The sequence below is a fragment of the Biomphalaria glabrata genome, chromosome 5, assembly GCF_947242115.1.
Source record: "Biomphalaria glabrata chromosome 5, xgBioGlab47.1, whole genome shotgun sequence".
Classification (NCBI taxonomy): Eukaryota; Metazoa; Mollusca; class Gastropoda; family Planorbidae; genus Biomphalaria; species Biomphalaria glabrata.
This window is the reverse complement of record NC_074715.1, coordinates 10,349,185-10,364,957: the sequence shown is the minus strand read 5'-3', so window position 1 is coordinate 10,364,957 and position 15,773 is coordinate 10,349,185. Positions and strand designations below refer to the sequence as shown.

Sequence of the window (15,773 nt, the reverse complement as noted above, 5' to 3'; positions counted from 1 at the left end):
ATTTAACCTTGGTTAGGCCAATAATAGAATATGCATCCTCCGTTTGGGACCCCTCAACTCAAGAAAACATTAAAAAACTGGAACAGACACAAAATAGAGCAGTGAGATTCATTATAAACGAATATTCACATTTGACTAGAGTAACACCTTTAGTAAAATCACTAAATTTAGAAAGCCTTCAGGACAGAAGGCTCAAAAGTAAAGTAGCAATCATACATAAAACACTGAACCATAATCTTCAAATACAAAAACAAAATTTAATAAAATACTCTGAAATACACAATGATAAAGGCACATTCCTTGTCCCATATGCTAGGACAAATTTGTAGAAACACTCCTTCTTCCCTAGTGCTATTAGAGCATGGAATGGGTTGCCTGAGCTAGCCAGGAAAACCAGTGATTTGGCTGAATTTAAGTCTTTGGTTAATATGCATGACTAAATGCATGACGCGTAGGACGTAATCATCTTCTTTTTTGAAGTAATGTCTGTATTTTATAAGATAAGATAAGATAAGATAAGATAGAGGAAAAATCCATCAGGCGTAACCGCTGTGTGAGATTAATAAATATATGATGGTGTAAAGTAAGTAAATCACTCGATACATGGGTGGGTAAGCAGATTACCATAAAAAAAATCTAAAAGAATTTATAAAACAATTATATATTTTATTTATTCTAATAAGATCATATTCCAACAATAAAAAAATGTGTATTAAAAACTAACAGAAATGTATATAGTTCAGTGCTGAAATCAGGAATGGTGCATACAAATATCACATTTACATAAATAATGACAGCACTATTAATATGTTTAAATGAAAGAAATGGTGAGTTAGATAAATGGAATTAAAGAAAAAGCCCCAAATATATCACTTATAACTCGTATCTCAAGACTCCACATCTCCACCATAGTACTGGACACAAAAACGCTAACGACCAACCAGGTGACACAATGGGATGGCTGCCTGTTCTTATGTTCTATTGGTATTAGCTCTAAACTTTCGTCAGGATCATCCACAGTTTCAACCCTGCTTTGCTTCCAACCTCCATCGTCCTGTGCAAGGTTTGGTTTAAAATATAGTAAGATTCGATCATATGAAACACATGAAACAGACTCCTCTTGATATTGTGTAAGCTAGCTCCTTTATTCGCTGTGACCTCAAAAAAGCCTTTCAGCAGGGAACAGTGAACAAGAAAGTGATAGGAAGACAACAAGAGAGAATGGACGGGCTTGTTATTGAAAGGGAGAATGGATGGGCTTGTTATTGAAAGAGAGAATGGATGGGCTTATCATTGATAGAGAGAATGGACGAGCTTTTTATTGAAAGAGAGAATGGACGGGCTTGTTATTGAAAGAGAGAATGGACGGGCTTGTTATTGAAAGAGAGAATGGATGGGCTTGTTATTGAAAGAGAGAATGAATGGGCTTGTTATTGAAAGAGAGAATGGACGGGCTTGTTATTGAAAGAGAGAATGGATGGGCTTGTTATTGAAAGAGAGAATGGATGGGCTTGTCATTGATAGAGAGAATGGACGGGCTTGTCATTGATAGAGAGAATGGACGGGTTTGTCAGTGAAAGAAATTCTAGTTCATGTAAATACCAGAGAGAAATGAAGAATGATTTATAATGACAGAGGCGCACCATGTCATTTTTGCGTAGCCGTTTTAATGCATTTGGTTTGTAAATTTTATAATAATGTTTTAAAAAAGAAAGAGAGATACTAATGTTTTGTATGAGTACATCTAGATAATTATATCTTTGCCTTGAATGACTTCATAGGTAACCAGTAGTAATCTGCTGTAAAATAAATTATTAAATATATAAAGAAAGAAAGAGAGAGAGAGAGAGAGAGTTTTAAAGATACATAGATAGGTAAAGAGATAGATACATAGATAAAAATATTAAATCATATTCTCTTAGAGACTGTCTAAACGTCTAATGTCTTTGGCTTGACCGTTAATTCAGCCGAAAATAATGTTAATAATATTAATAATAATATTATTATTAAATAATATCATTATCATCGCGATATTTGTCTTACAATGTGTGCATTAAGCATAACAAAACATAACAACCAAAGCAATGGAAACATACGTTCATACAATTTTTACTTAATGCAAGAAGCTCTAACCAATCATGGGGAAGGCTTTAGAAGTCAACAGTGAAGAACGAATTTGGATCTGGGACACCTAGGCAGTTTGCAGTCAACAGTGAAGAACGAATTTGGATCTGGGACACCTAGGCAGTTTGCAGTCAACAGTGAAGAACGAATTTGGATCTGGGACACCTAGGCAGTTTGCAGCACATAGTGATACATCCTGGCAGAGCCTTCGACTTGCCACTCCTTTGGATACATCAGCTGCGTGGCGAGGGGGAAACAGATATGTGGGCGACATCGTTGAGACCATAGCTCATGCCCAGGCATTCATCTTGCTTCTATTGGATGATAAATAGTCGCTTCGAAAATGATGGAAGCCTTAATACTTTAATGAAGCCATTGAATATTCGATGTCAGAAAGCACAATAGTTCTTGCTAAGTTAGTTTAACTTTCTTTCTATCTTCTTCTCCTCTTTTACAATTTTTTTTTTACATAAAAACAATTTAGAGATGGAAATTCAAAAGATAAAAATTGATAAGTATTGGACAGAGGCTAAACCTTTCTTTTTTTGTTTCAGAAATAAACACACTCCCCTTTTTACATTTTAATCCGTTTCACTCTGAACTTTATCACTGTATATGTCTTCAACTCTTCCTCTCTTTATTTCCATCACTCTTTCGTGCATTTCTCTTCTCCCTCTTTGTCTATTTAGCTCTTATCAATTTTTACACTTTCTCCTTTTTTTTTTCTCTTTCTATTCTCCCTTTGTCTCTTTCTCTCTTTATCCCCTCTTTCCCGTGTTTCTTCCCCTGTCCTGCTCTCTATGTTTTTGAAATGCATTTTTTTTTTTACCTTGGACATTTTGTTACGACATTTATTGCCGTTCTTTAGTTCTGTGGCACTCTGTTTAAGAAATATAGAGAAGAATAAAATTAAAATTTAAAGAAATTGTTTATAAATGCTCTTAATAATAATAATCAAAATAATTTATATGCATACAGCCTTGTTCAACAAAAATGAAGGCTCAAGTCACTGTCATAACATAAAAAAACCCATTAACACGACAGCTAAGGTGACAAACTAATCTAAAAAAGTTTTAAACAGATAGGTCTTAATTTTCTTCTTAAATGTAGTGAAGCATGTTTTCTGTCTGAGATCAATGGGGAGCATTGGCTTATCCAGAACTTTGGAGTAGGGGGGGGGGGCATTTTTTTCCAAACCCTAACCCTAACGCCCAGTAAACCCTAACCCTATGCATAAACGTGCGTAAAGCATATATATATATATATATATATATATATATATATATATATATATATATATATATATATTCGATATATGAGAATAAAAGAAGACAGTGTTTCTCAATTTTCGGCGAAAAAAACCCAGTCATGTTGAGGCCTTTCTCTTGCAAGCTTGGGGGTCTGGGAGAGCGCTGTAAGCTTCCTAAGTGGGTTCGGGGCTAAGCCCCGACACCCAAAAGCGTTTTCTTGCATTCTTCACTGCAGAAACGCATTCTCCTGACATCTACAGCTAATTATTTATTAGTAGGGTTTGGGGCGAAGCCCTGACGCCAATAGCGTATTTATTGAAGGCTGGACTTGCCAGTGTTAACATTGTATATCAAATACATACATCGTCTGATATTCAAGCGTCAAGTTCTTTATCTATATATGTGTACAGCTATTAAGTTGCAGTACTCAATGGATCTAGTTGACATACGCAGCTAAAAATTATGGTGTGAAGAAGGATATTTAATTAATACACAAGAGACATTCTTATAATACCAGAGGTATTAAAATAATACAAAGAACTTTACAGGGGCTTGGCATCTTTTCGGGCCTCTGCATTTTGGCATATGAAATCACGACACTAGAAAACGTACTTGATACATTTATAAGTCTATTGTATGAAATACATGCAGCATGGTCACTCAGTCACATAACAGCATCAATAGTAAGACAACATTGCATTGGCTTAATATTTAATGTAAACAAAATTGGACACTCATTTGGGTTCCTTAAGTGGGGACCATGGTGGATTTTCAAGTTTGGACCCACCCACCCTCTCCCACACAATCTATACCACTATATGAAAACAGTGTTCGTAGAAGAAAAGTTCCAGAGAACAAAAGCAGGGCCAATGACACTAGCTCCAGCTGGAATAACCTGCCCAGTGTGCAGCCGAACATTCCGGTCTCACATAGGTCTCACCAGCCACATTAGTAGGCACATTACCCCAGGTCAAAGCCCTCAGACTCATGGATCACAAAAGAGTGGTCATCATCGAACTACGATGGACGAACTATATATATATATGTTCATATCGGTGACCCGTCATTTCATCCTCGGTCAATTCATCCTCATTCACTTTATCCCCAGTCATTTCATCCCCGGTCACTTTATCATCAGTCACTTCATCCCCGGTTACTTCATTCTCAGTAATTTCATCTCTGGTCACTTCATCCCCAGTAACTTTATGCCCAGTCACTTCATCCCAAGTCACTTCATCCCAAGTCATGTCAGCCCCAGTCATTCATCCCCAGTCATTTCATCCCCAGTCATTTATTACCAGTGATTTTATCCCCGGTCACTTCATCTCCGGCCATTTCATCCCCAATTGAATATTTTTTGCTTAGTTATTGAGTAAAAGTTTAAATATGTCTGGGGGGGGGGTTTCTGTAAAGGAAGGTTGGACAACTTTCCATTTAAAAAAATAGCTGACGAGGCTTTACATAAGGGAGACTAACTTATATCATCTGAGTCCATCTAGCATTGACTTTGAAGTTTACATTTGGGAATATTTTTTTTAATAAGTAATAGTGTATGTTCGTAGTGTATGTTCGTAGTGTGTGTTCCTTGTGTTTTCGTAGTGTGATTTCGTAGTGAGTGTCCAAATTGTGTGTTCGTAGAGTTTATTCGAAGGATGCGTTCGTAGTGTGTGTGTTCGTACTGTGTGTTCATACAGTGTGTTCGTATACTGTATGTTCGTTGTGCATAATCGTAGTGTGAGTAATTGTAGTGTGTATTCGTAATGTGTGTTCGGATTCGATTCCTGGAAAAGATTGGGATTTTTTATTTCGGGATCTTTGGGGCGCCTCTGAGTCCACCCAGCTCTAATTGGTACCTTACACTATTTTACATCAGTTGGTCGTTGGCCTCATGATACCCTTGTTAACCGTGGGCCACAGAAACAGATTATCTTTACATCACATGTCTTATAGATCGCAAGGTCTGAAAAGGGAAATTTACTTTTTTTATACTTTGGACATAGGATATAACTTTGGAATATACTTAGACGTATTTAACCACTGGATGAAATGGTTACACTTGGCACCTCATTACAAAACATAGTTTTATTTTTTTTAACCACATTTAAACAATAGCTAAATTTATGATACAATACTTACACTGCAGCGGCTGTACCAAAACATGCCACGCCTGCGAAAACATAATTGAGTCTTTAGGATCGAATATTGTTTAAATTCTAATAAAAAAACAATAACTTAAAAAAGTAACAGCCAAACAGACTGAGAGACAGATAAATGTCAATGTAATTCCATTTCCGGCAAATTTAATCTCTTCTGTTTCGATCTTAAAAATGGCTTAGTGGTTCTAGACATCAGTTAAGATAGATAGATAGATAGATAGATAGATAGATAGATAGATAGATAGATAGATAGATAGATAGGTAGATAGATAGATAGATAGATAGATAGATAGATAGATAGTGAAACGTCTACCTTTGTTCTTCAATACAACAAAGACTACTATAACTACTATGAGTCCAAACAATGATAGACTAACTGCAATGGCGATGGTAGCTTCGCTTGATAAACTCTGACTATCTGACATCAATAAAAAGAAACAGCATGATATAAGTGTATGCCAACATTCTGTATGGATTTAACCTACAAGAACAATAGCTAAATTAAAAAAAAAAAGAAAAAAAAAACTATTAAAAAAAACCACAACAAATACGATACTACTAATCTGTATATATTTATTATTCACATTTACAAAAATAGCTACTTTATTTTTTTTTCATTTTGCGATATTAGCTGCTAATTGACCAGTATGATGACATTCTGAAATGATTACAAACCTAACGTTTAGTCAGTGATCCGTTCATAGTTAAAAGTATCTTTGTGTATTTATGAAGATTATTAATAATTTGTTGTATTTTCAGTATCATTTGTTAATTTATATTTGTTAAATAGAAAAACAATGTTAGAAACAAATCTAAATAATAATTAACATTTTTTTCCCGCTACACAAGCTACAAAAAAAAACATTATTTGTTTGTTTATAATATAAGAAAGCATTTTGTATGTAAACGTCAGGGAAATTGTTTCAAAAATCGCCTTTTATGCAGCAATTTGTGTGCAGTAGCGTACCGTTAGTGGCCACGAAATACTAAATCATTCCCGACTGGGTAAAATATGGTTTACTTCTGTACCTTTTGTCAGACTGTCTATCCGTCACGTTTAGATCGCGGGAAAAAAATGAATTTTCCTTACGAAAAATCGTAACAATTTTAGTCTATATATCTACTATATCCTTTTCGCAAATGTAAATGGAGTATATAATATAATATAATATAATATAATATATTATAATATAATATAATATAATATAATATAATATAATATAATATAATATAATATAATATAATATAATATAATATGTATGTATGTATGTATGTATGTATGAATGTATGCAAGTATGCATGTATGTATGTATGTATGTATGTATGTATGTATGTATGTAGGTATGTAGGTATGTATGTAGGTATGTATGCATGCATGTATGTATGCATGTATGTATGTATGTATGTATGTATGTAGGTATGTATGTAGGTATGTATGTTTGTATGTATGCATGCATGCATGCATGTATGTATGTATGTATGTATGTATGTAGGTGTGTATGTATGTATGTATGTATGTATTTATGTATGTATGTATGTATGTATGTATGTATGTATGTAGGTATGTATGTATGTATGTATGTAGGTATGTATGTATGTATGTATGTATGTATGTAGGTATGTATGTATGTATGTATGTAGGTATGTAGGTATGTATGTATGTATTTATGTATGTATGTATGTATGTATGTATGTAGGTATGTAGGTATGTAGGTATGTATGTATGTATGTATGTATGTATGCATGTATGCATGTATGTATGTATGTATGCATGTATGTATGTATGTATGTATGTATGTATGTATGTATGTAGGTATGTATGTATGTATGTATGTATGTATGTATGTATGTATGTATGTATGTATGTATGTATGTATGTATGTATGTATGTATGTATGTATGTAGGTATGTATGTATGTATGTAGGTATGTATGTATGTATGTATGTATGTATGTATGTATGTATGTATGTATGCATGTATGTATGTATGTATGTATGAACCTACATAGGTATGTATGTAGGTATGTATGTAGGTATGTATGTATGTATGTATGTATGTATGTATGTATGTATGTATGTATGTATGCATGTATGTATGTATGTATGTATGTATGTATGTATGTATGTATGTATGTATGTATGCATGTATGTATGTATGTATGTATGTATGTATGTATGAATGTAGGTATGTATGCATGTATATAGGTATGTATGTAGGTATGTATGTAGGTATTGTTATAAACCTGGTGGTGGCACAGATGGGGGTAGTGGTGTGTGTGTAGTCAGCCGACGCAAATCGCCCCAGGCCAGCGCTAGACGAGCGGTCAACCGTGACGAGTCACGACGGTCAGCCGAGACGAGTGTCAACACGGCGGTTCGGGAAGGATCGACGGCGGTTCGGGAAGGATCGACGTCGTGAACAGAGTTCAGGAGCGTCACGAGAGTTGTAGTCATCTGACCACCAAGAAATGTCGAACGGCGTTCTGTCAGGTTCGAGAAGGCCGGTAGGGACCCTATATAAAGAGCGGAGGTGTCGCAGTCAGGACGGTTGAGAAAAGGGGCTTAATACAGCAAGGTTCAGAGCCCGGTTCACTACAGTTCTGTACGGAGCATTACGACGGTTCAGTGCGGAGTACTGTCAAGTACAGTTGAGACGACTGACGTCTTGATCTTGGTCTGCGATCGAGTCCGACACAACGAGCCTAGTGTGTGAAGTCAGTCCTGAACTGTTGAACCCAGTGCAAGCCCGGAACGAGACGGAGAGGCCAGTGCAAGAGTTGATACGGCGGAACGGTGTTATCGGAGAGATATTTGTACAGTGTACGTGTTGCCAATTGTACAGTATTGGCTGTTATTTATTCCACTATTAAAGTGTTACGTTATTTTGGGGCCCTGAGTTGTCAAGTTCTTTAAGTTGGTGGTGTATGGTGCAGTTTGCAGAGAGCCTGGATAGTGAGATTCGTATGTTGGTATGTATGTATGCATGTATGTATGTATGTAGGTATGTATGTAGGTATGTATGTAGGTATGTATGTAGGTATGTATGTAGGTATGTATGTAGGTATGTATGTAGGTATGTATGTAGGTATGTATGTAGGTATGTATGTATGCATGTATGTATGTATGTATGTATGTACTTATGTATGTATGTATGTATGCATGTATGTATGTATATATGTATATATGTATGTATGTATGTATACGACTTAACAGAGTTTAAGTCATTACTAACATGCATGGCTCGATTGACACATCAAATGCGTAGGACATAATTATCTTGAGACTTTTAATGTTTTTAAATAGTAATAGACATTAACGATGAGAATTGTTTTTTAATAAAAACAAAAACGTAACAAAATACAGTGCCATAGCTAGGGTTGTGGAGGAGAGGTGAGAATTGGAAAATCAACCCGGGCCCCCACTTGATTGTTTTTAACATTAAATATTAAATATATTACGCAAATTGCAGGGGTCTCCGAAGTGGTCAACACCCCCCCCCCCGGCTCCCAAATGATGAAAAATTCCTAGCTATGCCACTGATAAAATTGACATAAATGTAATATAGACGATACCCTTTACTGTGGTCATAAAAAAGAACTTGTTTTTCTTTTTTTCTTTACAAATGGTAAGCACCCCTATAAATAATCAAAGTAATTACCGTTACTAAGGTTAAGGCCATCATCATTATCACATACACCGCTTTTTCTGTCACATGATTTATGTATACATTTATCGCTGCATCGATAGGTGCAATTCAAGCCCCAATATCCAGATCCACATTCTAGACACACAAAAAAATAATAACAAAAGTAATAAGGCTGCGGAATACATATTGGAAGCCAAAAGAACAATTTTCTGCCAAGGACAGGCGTCGACGGCGAAAAAATTTTTTTTAAATGGACCATCGGGGGCGGACAATGGTTATGCCTGCACCGGATGTGGTACACGTCAAATATAATTAACTAGTCGACCGGCGGCATAGCATTGGCCGCTATTTTGCAGGGCCGGTCTTAGGCCACTGTAACCTATGTGACCGAAGGATCCGCATTTTTCATGGAATCCGCGCTAACTCAAGGTGTGTAAATTATTAATAACTTAAAACAGATTTCCCGCGCATTCATGTCGATTTACCAGGAGCTCCTGGAAATCTCCAGAAATTGCAAAATATACGAAAAAGTCCTTAAAATATACGGAAATACATAGACAAAAATTTTGAGGTGTCATTCAATATGGAAAACGTCAATCCTACGCGCTATTAATAAAAAAGTCCGGTCCTGTTATTTAGTGTTTGTAAAATGTTTTACATGTTTCGGATGTTCCTTCAGAGTTGACGATAGTTTACTTCCTAGTCCAAACCTCCCGCATGGGATGGGAGGGGGCAGGGTTTGACAGTCCAGCTCGCAGCCATCCGTTGCGAGCTGTGAAAACGTGTTCTTTCCCCCCCCCCCCTCTTGTTTTTTTTCGTGGGGTGACTATCCGCAGAAATAAGAGAGTGATCTTCCCTTTACTTCTTGTTTGACCTGATTAGGGAAGAAGAGAATAATATATATATTTATATATAAATAGATACTAAAGAAATAATAAATAGCTAAGTTGTTATGCAATTAGAACATACCCGTCATACAGGTAGGTGGGTCGCTGTAACCTAAACATCCTTGATCACACAAGCCAGTTGTACTGTTGCATGTTGAATTAAAACATCTGCTACAGTTAGAGGCACAATTTCTACCCCATGTACCAGTGTCACAGTCTGAGAGAACAAACAGAAAAAAAAAATGGTGACGCCTACAGATTAAGATCAGAAAAGATAACTGCTGCCATATTGTAAAAGAGAACTAGACAAAAGCCCATAGCTCAAGATATCAAAAAGCGAAAGTGGAGCTGGATAGGACACACCCTGTGAAAAGCTGCTATCAATGTTGCAAGGCAGACAATCGACTTGAACCCACAAGGAAAGAGGAAAGTGGACAGACCCAAGGAAATCTGGAAGAACTAAGTCATCAATGAAGCTGAGGGTACTGGAATGACATGGGAGCAGAGGGAGAAAGCTGCTCAGAACCGAGTTCGATGTAAAGGCGTAGACGTAGCCACTTGGGAGTTCATAGCATTAATAATTCATAGCGTACGATAAAAACCAAAGAGATTAGATAACGTTATTGGTCTAAACCAGTGATGCCCAAAATACGGCCCGCGGGCCAGATCCGGCCCGCAAAGTGTTTCCATCCGGCCCGCCGAAACGACGGCACAAAGTGTAGGAAATCCCCTCTCCAAAGGGTTGATAAAGTTATTTTTACCTACGTTAGGGCCCTAACTTTTTCTCTGATGGATTGGTAACATGACCTTTGTATGTTTATGAAATGAGACTAAATGTATTATCTAACAGGAAAAGTGAACGGTTCGTTACCTTTTTTTTTTTTTTTTTTTGCGGAACATGACATTGAGCCAATGTATTTGATTTGTAAAGAAAGTGTGGCTGTTTAAAAAAACAAACACATATGGCAGCATTCTTGATTTGATCCGCGAATAAAATATTGTTAAACTACGCCTAGAGATTGAAGGATTGAATAGTTGCCACAAAGAGATAAGAAAATGAGTCGGTGGTTAAGCTAGATAGAATGTTGCTCACTTTGTACGTAGAGAAATGAAGCCATTGTTCCGAAGGGTAGAAAAGAAGACAAACTTCAAACATCTCACTATTTAATGTAAGTGCTAGATCCACGGGTTTCTAATAAAATAGTTTTAGTTCCGTTTCATTACGTTTTTGTACTTTTCGGTCATGTGGCCCGCGACACTAGTGTCGGAAACTAAAATGGCCCGCAGGTAGAATTAGGCTGAGCATCACTGGTCTAAACACATTCTTAAATATCCTTTTATGGAATCAATTACAACATACCCAATTCACAGCTCTGTGGGTCACTGTATCCTAAACAGCCTTGATCACACAATCCAGTTTTACTGTTACATATTGAATTGTAGCATTTGCTACAGTTAGTGCCACAATTTCTACCCCATGTACCAGTGTCACATTCTGAGAAAGCATAAAAAAAAGGCAGTAGCCTATAGGTAGGTAGTTAGGTAAGTCTATAGATAATATAGAAAAAAAACAAAACTTTTAGACATAGCCTTCTATGGGGCAGATGATGTTAAAGTATATTTTTTTTTGGCCATCAATTAACAAGCAGGGTATCATGTGGTCAGCACACCGACCAACCGGCTTTGCTTTCCCCAATCACCAAAGTCAAGTACTCATATTCGAGATGGCTGTACTCAGGGGCACCCTGAAAATCCCAAAATTAAAAAAAAAAGAAAAGTCTCCACAGAGATTCGAACCCAGAACCCCAGGTTCGGAAGTGAAGCATATAACAATTTTCTTACTACTCAGCCACCGCGCCCCCTATTAAAAATACAACATGCTTTTATTACTATTAATAGGGCATTTAGCGAAAGTGGAGAAAAAAGCCGCTATTCTTCCGCCCGTCCTTTTTTTTAGGTTTCATTGTTAAAAACTAGAAAAGATATAAACAATTTTAAAAAATTAATCCGATATCATTATATAACTTTACATCTTCCAATGCTGTGGTACAACGGCTTCTTTTCATAATTGTTCCTGTTAAATAATTTAGCGTTTCATGGTAATAAAAGCTACGAACACTTTACAGAAAACGTTTATTTTCAATCCTATAAGTTTTAAATTGCAAATTAATTTTACATATTAGTTATATTTTCTAGAATCTAATTTTTATATATAATGAATTGTTCTTTGGCTTACTATTTCCGAGTAGAGTACTTATTTAAAATTAAGAAATTTTTTGATGTCCCATTTACATTTCAAAATCTAAAACAATCTGAGAATCTGATTTCAGTTTTGGAAAACCCAAAAAATTCATAAAATATAAATACGAAATTTCACTATCAATAATAAGTTATTTAATTTCTTCAAAAGTCAAAAATTTATTGACTGCCAATGACTTTTTCAAAAAGCTTATCTGACTATAGTTAAGACTAATTTTCGTGAAGTGGTGTGAAGTTCTTAGAATGTTAGTAAAAAATTAGATTTTTCTAGATTCTAGAAGTCATCTAAAGAGGAAAAAATCATTTTGTTTTTAATTCGTAATCACAATAATTTCTATAGCCAAAGGGCTTGAGGTCTTATCATCAATAATAGATTGTTTTGTTAGTTTTGTGATGGAAAATAAGCAACTACTAATAGAGTGTATGAGATATCAGTTCTGTGTTATAATGCATTTAATTTTCTTGACATAAGGTTGAAAAATCTAAATAATGAAACAAGTTGTTGTTTTTTTCAAGAAAGAAAACTATTCTTGCACCAGTGTACACTGATATTGCACTTCTTACTTTTTTTTTTTACATACAATTTTCTTACCAAAGGCTTGGTCTCAAGCTTGATTTTAAAAGAGTTTTTTTTTTTTTTTTTTTTACTGTTTTCTTTCAATATTAAAGTTGAATATAGAAGGAGGACACTTCGTAGGTCGACTATGAGTTTTTTTTGTGAAACATAAACTCTCTTTGTAATTTTATTCGTATTATATTTTTTATAAGAAACCTTCATTAGTCACCAATAAGCTCACGGCAACTTTAAGGTTAACAAGTTTCGTTACTAACGGTGATAGTCATTTTACAGTTTATCACCCCTATGATTATAAGTTACTATGTAGTGTTGTTTTGACTAGGTTAAAATTGGTGCATTTTATATGCAAGTTATAAAATAGGGGCGAAGTCATCTGCCCTATAGACCACAAGGCCTGAAAGGGGAACTTTACTTTTAATTTTTTAAGGATGCATATTCGCTCATATTTTTTTTTTTTGTTTTAACTTGCCGAAATGTTTAAATTATAATATGAAAAAGAATTGTTAAAAAAAATATCAAGTACAAAAAAAAAATAGTTATTGACTATCTTGATATAAACCTACAAACTCATCATACAAGAAATAATTATATATTATTCATATGGGTTATCTATTGCAAACATACCAATCGCACAGTCAGGTGGGTCTCTGTAACCTAAACATCCGTGATCACACAATCCAGTTTGACTGTTGCAGGTTGAGTTAAAGCATTTACTACAGTTAGAGACACAATTTATACCCCATGAACCAGTGTCACATTCTGGAAGAGAAAATAAAATGCAGATCGTCTTTATGGTATGGTAATTCGGATTAATCTTAAAATAGAAGATGACTTTATATAGTAATATAAGCTCTTCCCAAAAAGGTAAAAAAAGCCGTCGTTTTTTTGTGTGTGTAAAGTCTGATGTTGTCCAAACTTCAGTTATGTAAATAGTTTAAGCATTAAATAGTCAAATGAAATGTTGCTATTATAACTGATACGATTTTCATTCAATAGTTATTTCGTATTTTTTAAATTAAAATTTATGGTACATATGTGAGCACCTATGGCTTAAGGGCCCAGGTTCATTGAACTCACGTAGGCCTTGGATGTTACGTCCGTTTGTATAGTTTACAGGATCGGGCAATTTGTTTAATGGTTTCGCTTAGAACACTGTCCGATAGGAGCCTATTTCGCTAGGATTCAGGAAAACCACTATCCTATATGTTGACACTGTCACACAGAAGATGAGACAGTAGTCATTGACTCTCAACTCGGCGAGGGACATTTTAGAGCGACACAGTTTGTTGTGGTCTCTGACTCAAAATCTGTACTACAGGCTTTGCAAAGCCCCGGAACATGGCCCCTCAATATCGACACTTAACAGGCTGTAAGTTTCCATCATGCACTGGCTATAATTTAAAAAAAAACAGAAAATGAAAAGTGGTTTGAGTGCTGGGACAAGTCCCAAAAAGCCCCTGGAGTCTGGGAGCCTAGTCCAAACATCCGGCAAGAAAGAGGGGGATGGGTGCAGGCAGGGTTTGATAAATTTCAACGACAGTTTAGCAATCCGTTGATAGAATACTACTCTTGTTTTTTTCGTGGGGTGACTATCCGCAGAAATAAGAGAGTGATCTTTCCTTTACGTCTTAGTCGCCCACACTGTTGAGGGTGAGCATTTGTTGTTGTTTTTATCTCACTCGGGGTAGGGATGGAACAAGTAGCCCGCACACCAGTCCAAAAAGTCCGCCACGCTGTCCCACAAAGGGGGCAGTCATCAGAGACCCGTAGCTGGAGTGGCGGTCCCTGCACGGAACAGTGGCGGTTACATTATAGGAATATGAGATAAACTCCCCGCAGTCAGCACTGTTCTCGGCCACTTGTAGCGAGTGGGGTGCAGGATCGGGGACGGTGCGCTGTGTACGCGGCACGGCCCGGTTTTAGCCCATTCAATCAATATGGCTGTCTGCCGCTGGGAGCCCTCAGACAGGACTCGGGATGGGGAATCCCTTGTCCAGGCCTAGTTGTTGGATAAAAGCCTTTCTAATGAGCAACGGGATAATGGCGCTCAAGTAGGCGCCAATTCCCTAATGGACTTCACTGAAGGTTGAGGGAAGAAGAAAATTATATATGTAGATAATAAAAAAACAACTTAATTTTGTAGTTGCGCAGCGAAAACTTCTTAGCCACAGATATATAGATATATATATATATATATATATATATAACATGTTTTATTAAATGAAAGCTCGCAATTCAATTCTTATTTATTGGCACCCCAAAATGAAAATCTTGTCTATGTTTCAGTAGATTTTAATAATTTCAGAAGATATTTTGCCTTTACAGAAGATTTCCTGGAGGCCCTGTAAAACCAGGAGGTCGCGGAAGCTCTGTTATTATATATAAATTATAATGGTTTAATTTAATAATTTACCCTAAGAATTAGCGCGGGGCCTATGAAAGCGCGAGGCCCACTGCTACCGCATAGGTTGCAGTGACCTAAGGCAGGCCCTGCTTGGCGCCACATTTTCATGGAGGTCCTCAAAGCAGGTGGGAAGAGGCTTCAGACATTACCAGTGACAGATTTTAGTGGAAACAGCTTGCTGGCAAATGCGCCGAATGGCGCAGAAGGGTCTAAGTAATTAAGAATAGCACACTAGGTTTTTAAATATTTTTTTGTAGCAAGATAATGCACTGTAGATACCTCAGAATATGCATTTTGTTGGTTTTCAATACGAGAAAATATATATATAAATCTCTAATCTGATCTTTATCGAATAAGAATTCGCGACTGAAGGAGGTCATATATATATAGATAGATAATTAATTCTTAAAAAATTTAATCTGAATGTAATACAAAACATGTTGTCACAAATTTATCACAAAATTAGTTTT

The 15,773-nt window shown here is 36.1% G+C and overlaps 1 protein-coding gene across 9 annotated transcripts in view; it reads right to left on the bottom strand.

The window, feature by feature from the left end:
* The window catches only part of LOC106076126 (multiple epidermal growth factor-like domains protein 10), a 219,373-nt gene that overhangs the window by 157,477 nt on the left and 46,123 nt on the right, over positions 1–15,773 (bottom strand). The window contains exons 13-20 of one of the 9 annotated variants that reach the window (XR_008777897.1): positions 13,524–13,658; positions 11,424–11,558; positions 10,146–10,280; positions 9,189–9,311; positions 5,844–5,944; positions 5,511–5,541; positions 2,954–3,004; positions 238–1,799 (exon numbers count right to left, since the gene is read on the bottom strand). The exons of 1 other annotated variant lie outside the window; for it this stretch is intronic. Coding sequence is in view for 5 of the 8 variants with exons in the window: in XM_056029080.1 (XP_055885055.1) it covers positions 2,989–3,004; positions 5,511–5,541; positions 5,844–5,948; positions 9,189–9,311; positions 10,146–10,280; positions 11,424–11,558; positions 13,524–13,658 (680 nt within the window). In the remaining 3 variants the exon portion in view is untranslated. Of the gene's footprint in view, positions 1–237; positions 3,005–5,510; positions 5,542–5,843; positions 5,949–9,188; positions 9,312–10,145; positions 10,281–11,423; positions 11,559–13,523; positions 13,659–15,773 lie in introns of those variants that run through there. 7 more of the 9 variants (XR_008777898.1, XM_056029080.1, XM_056029081.1 and 4 more) reach the window with 7 other exon arrangements.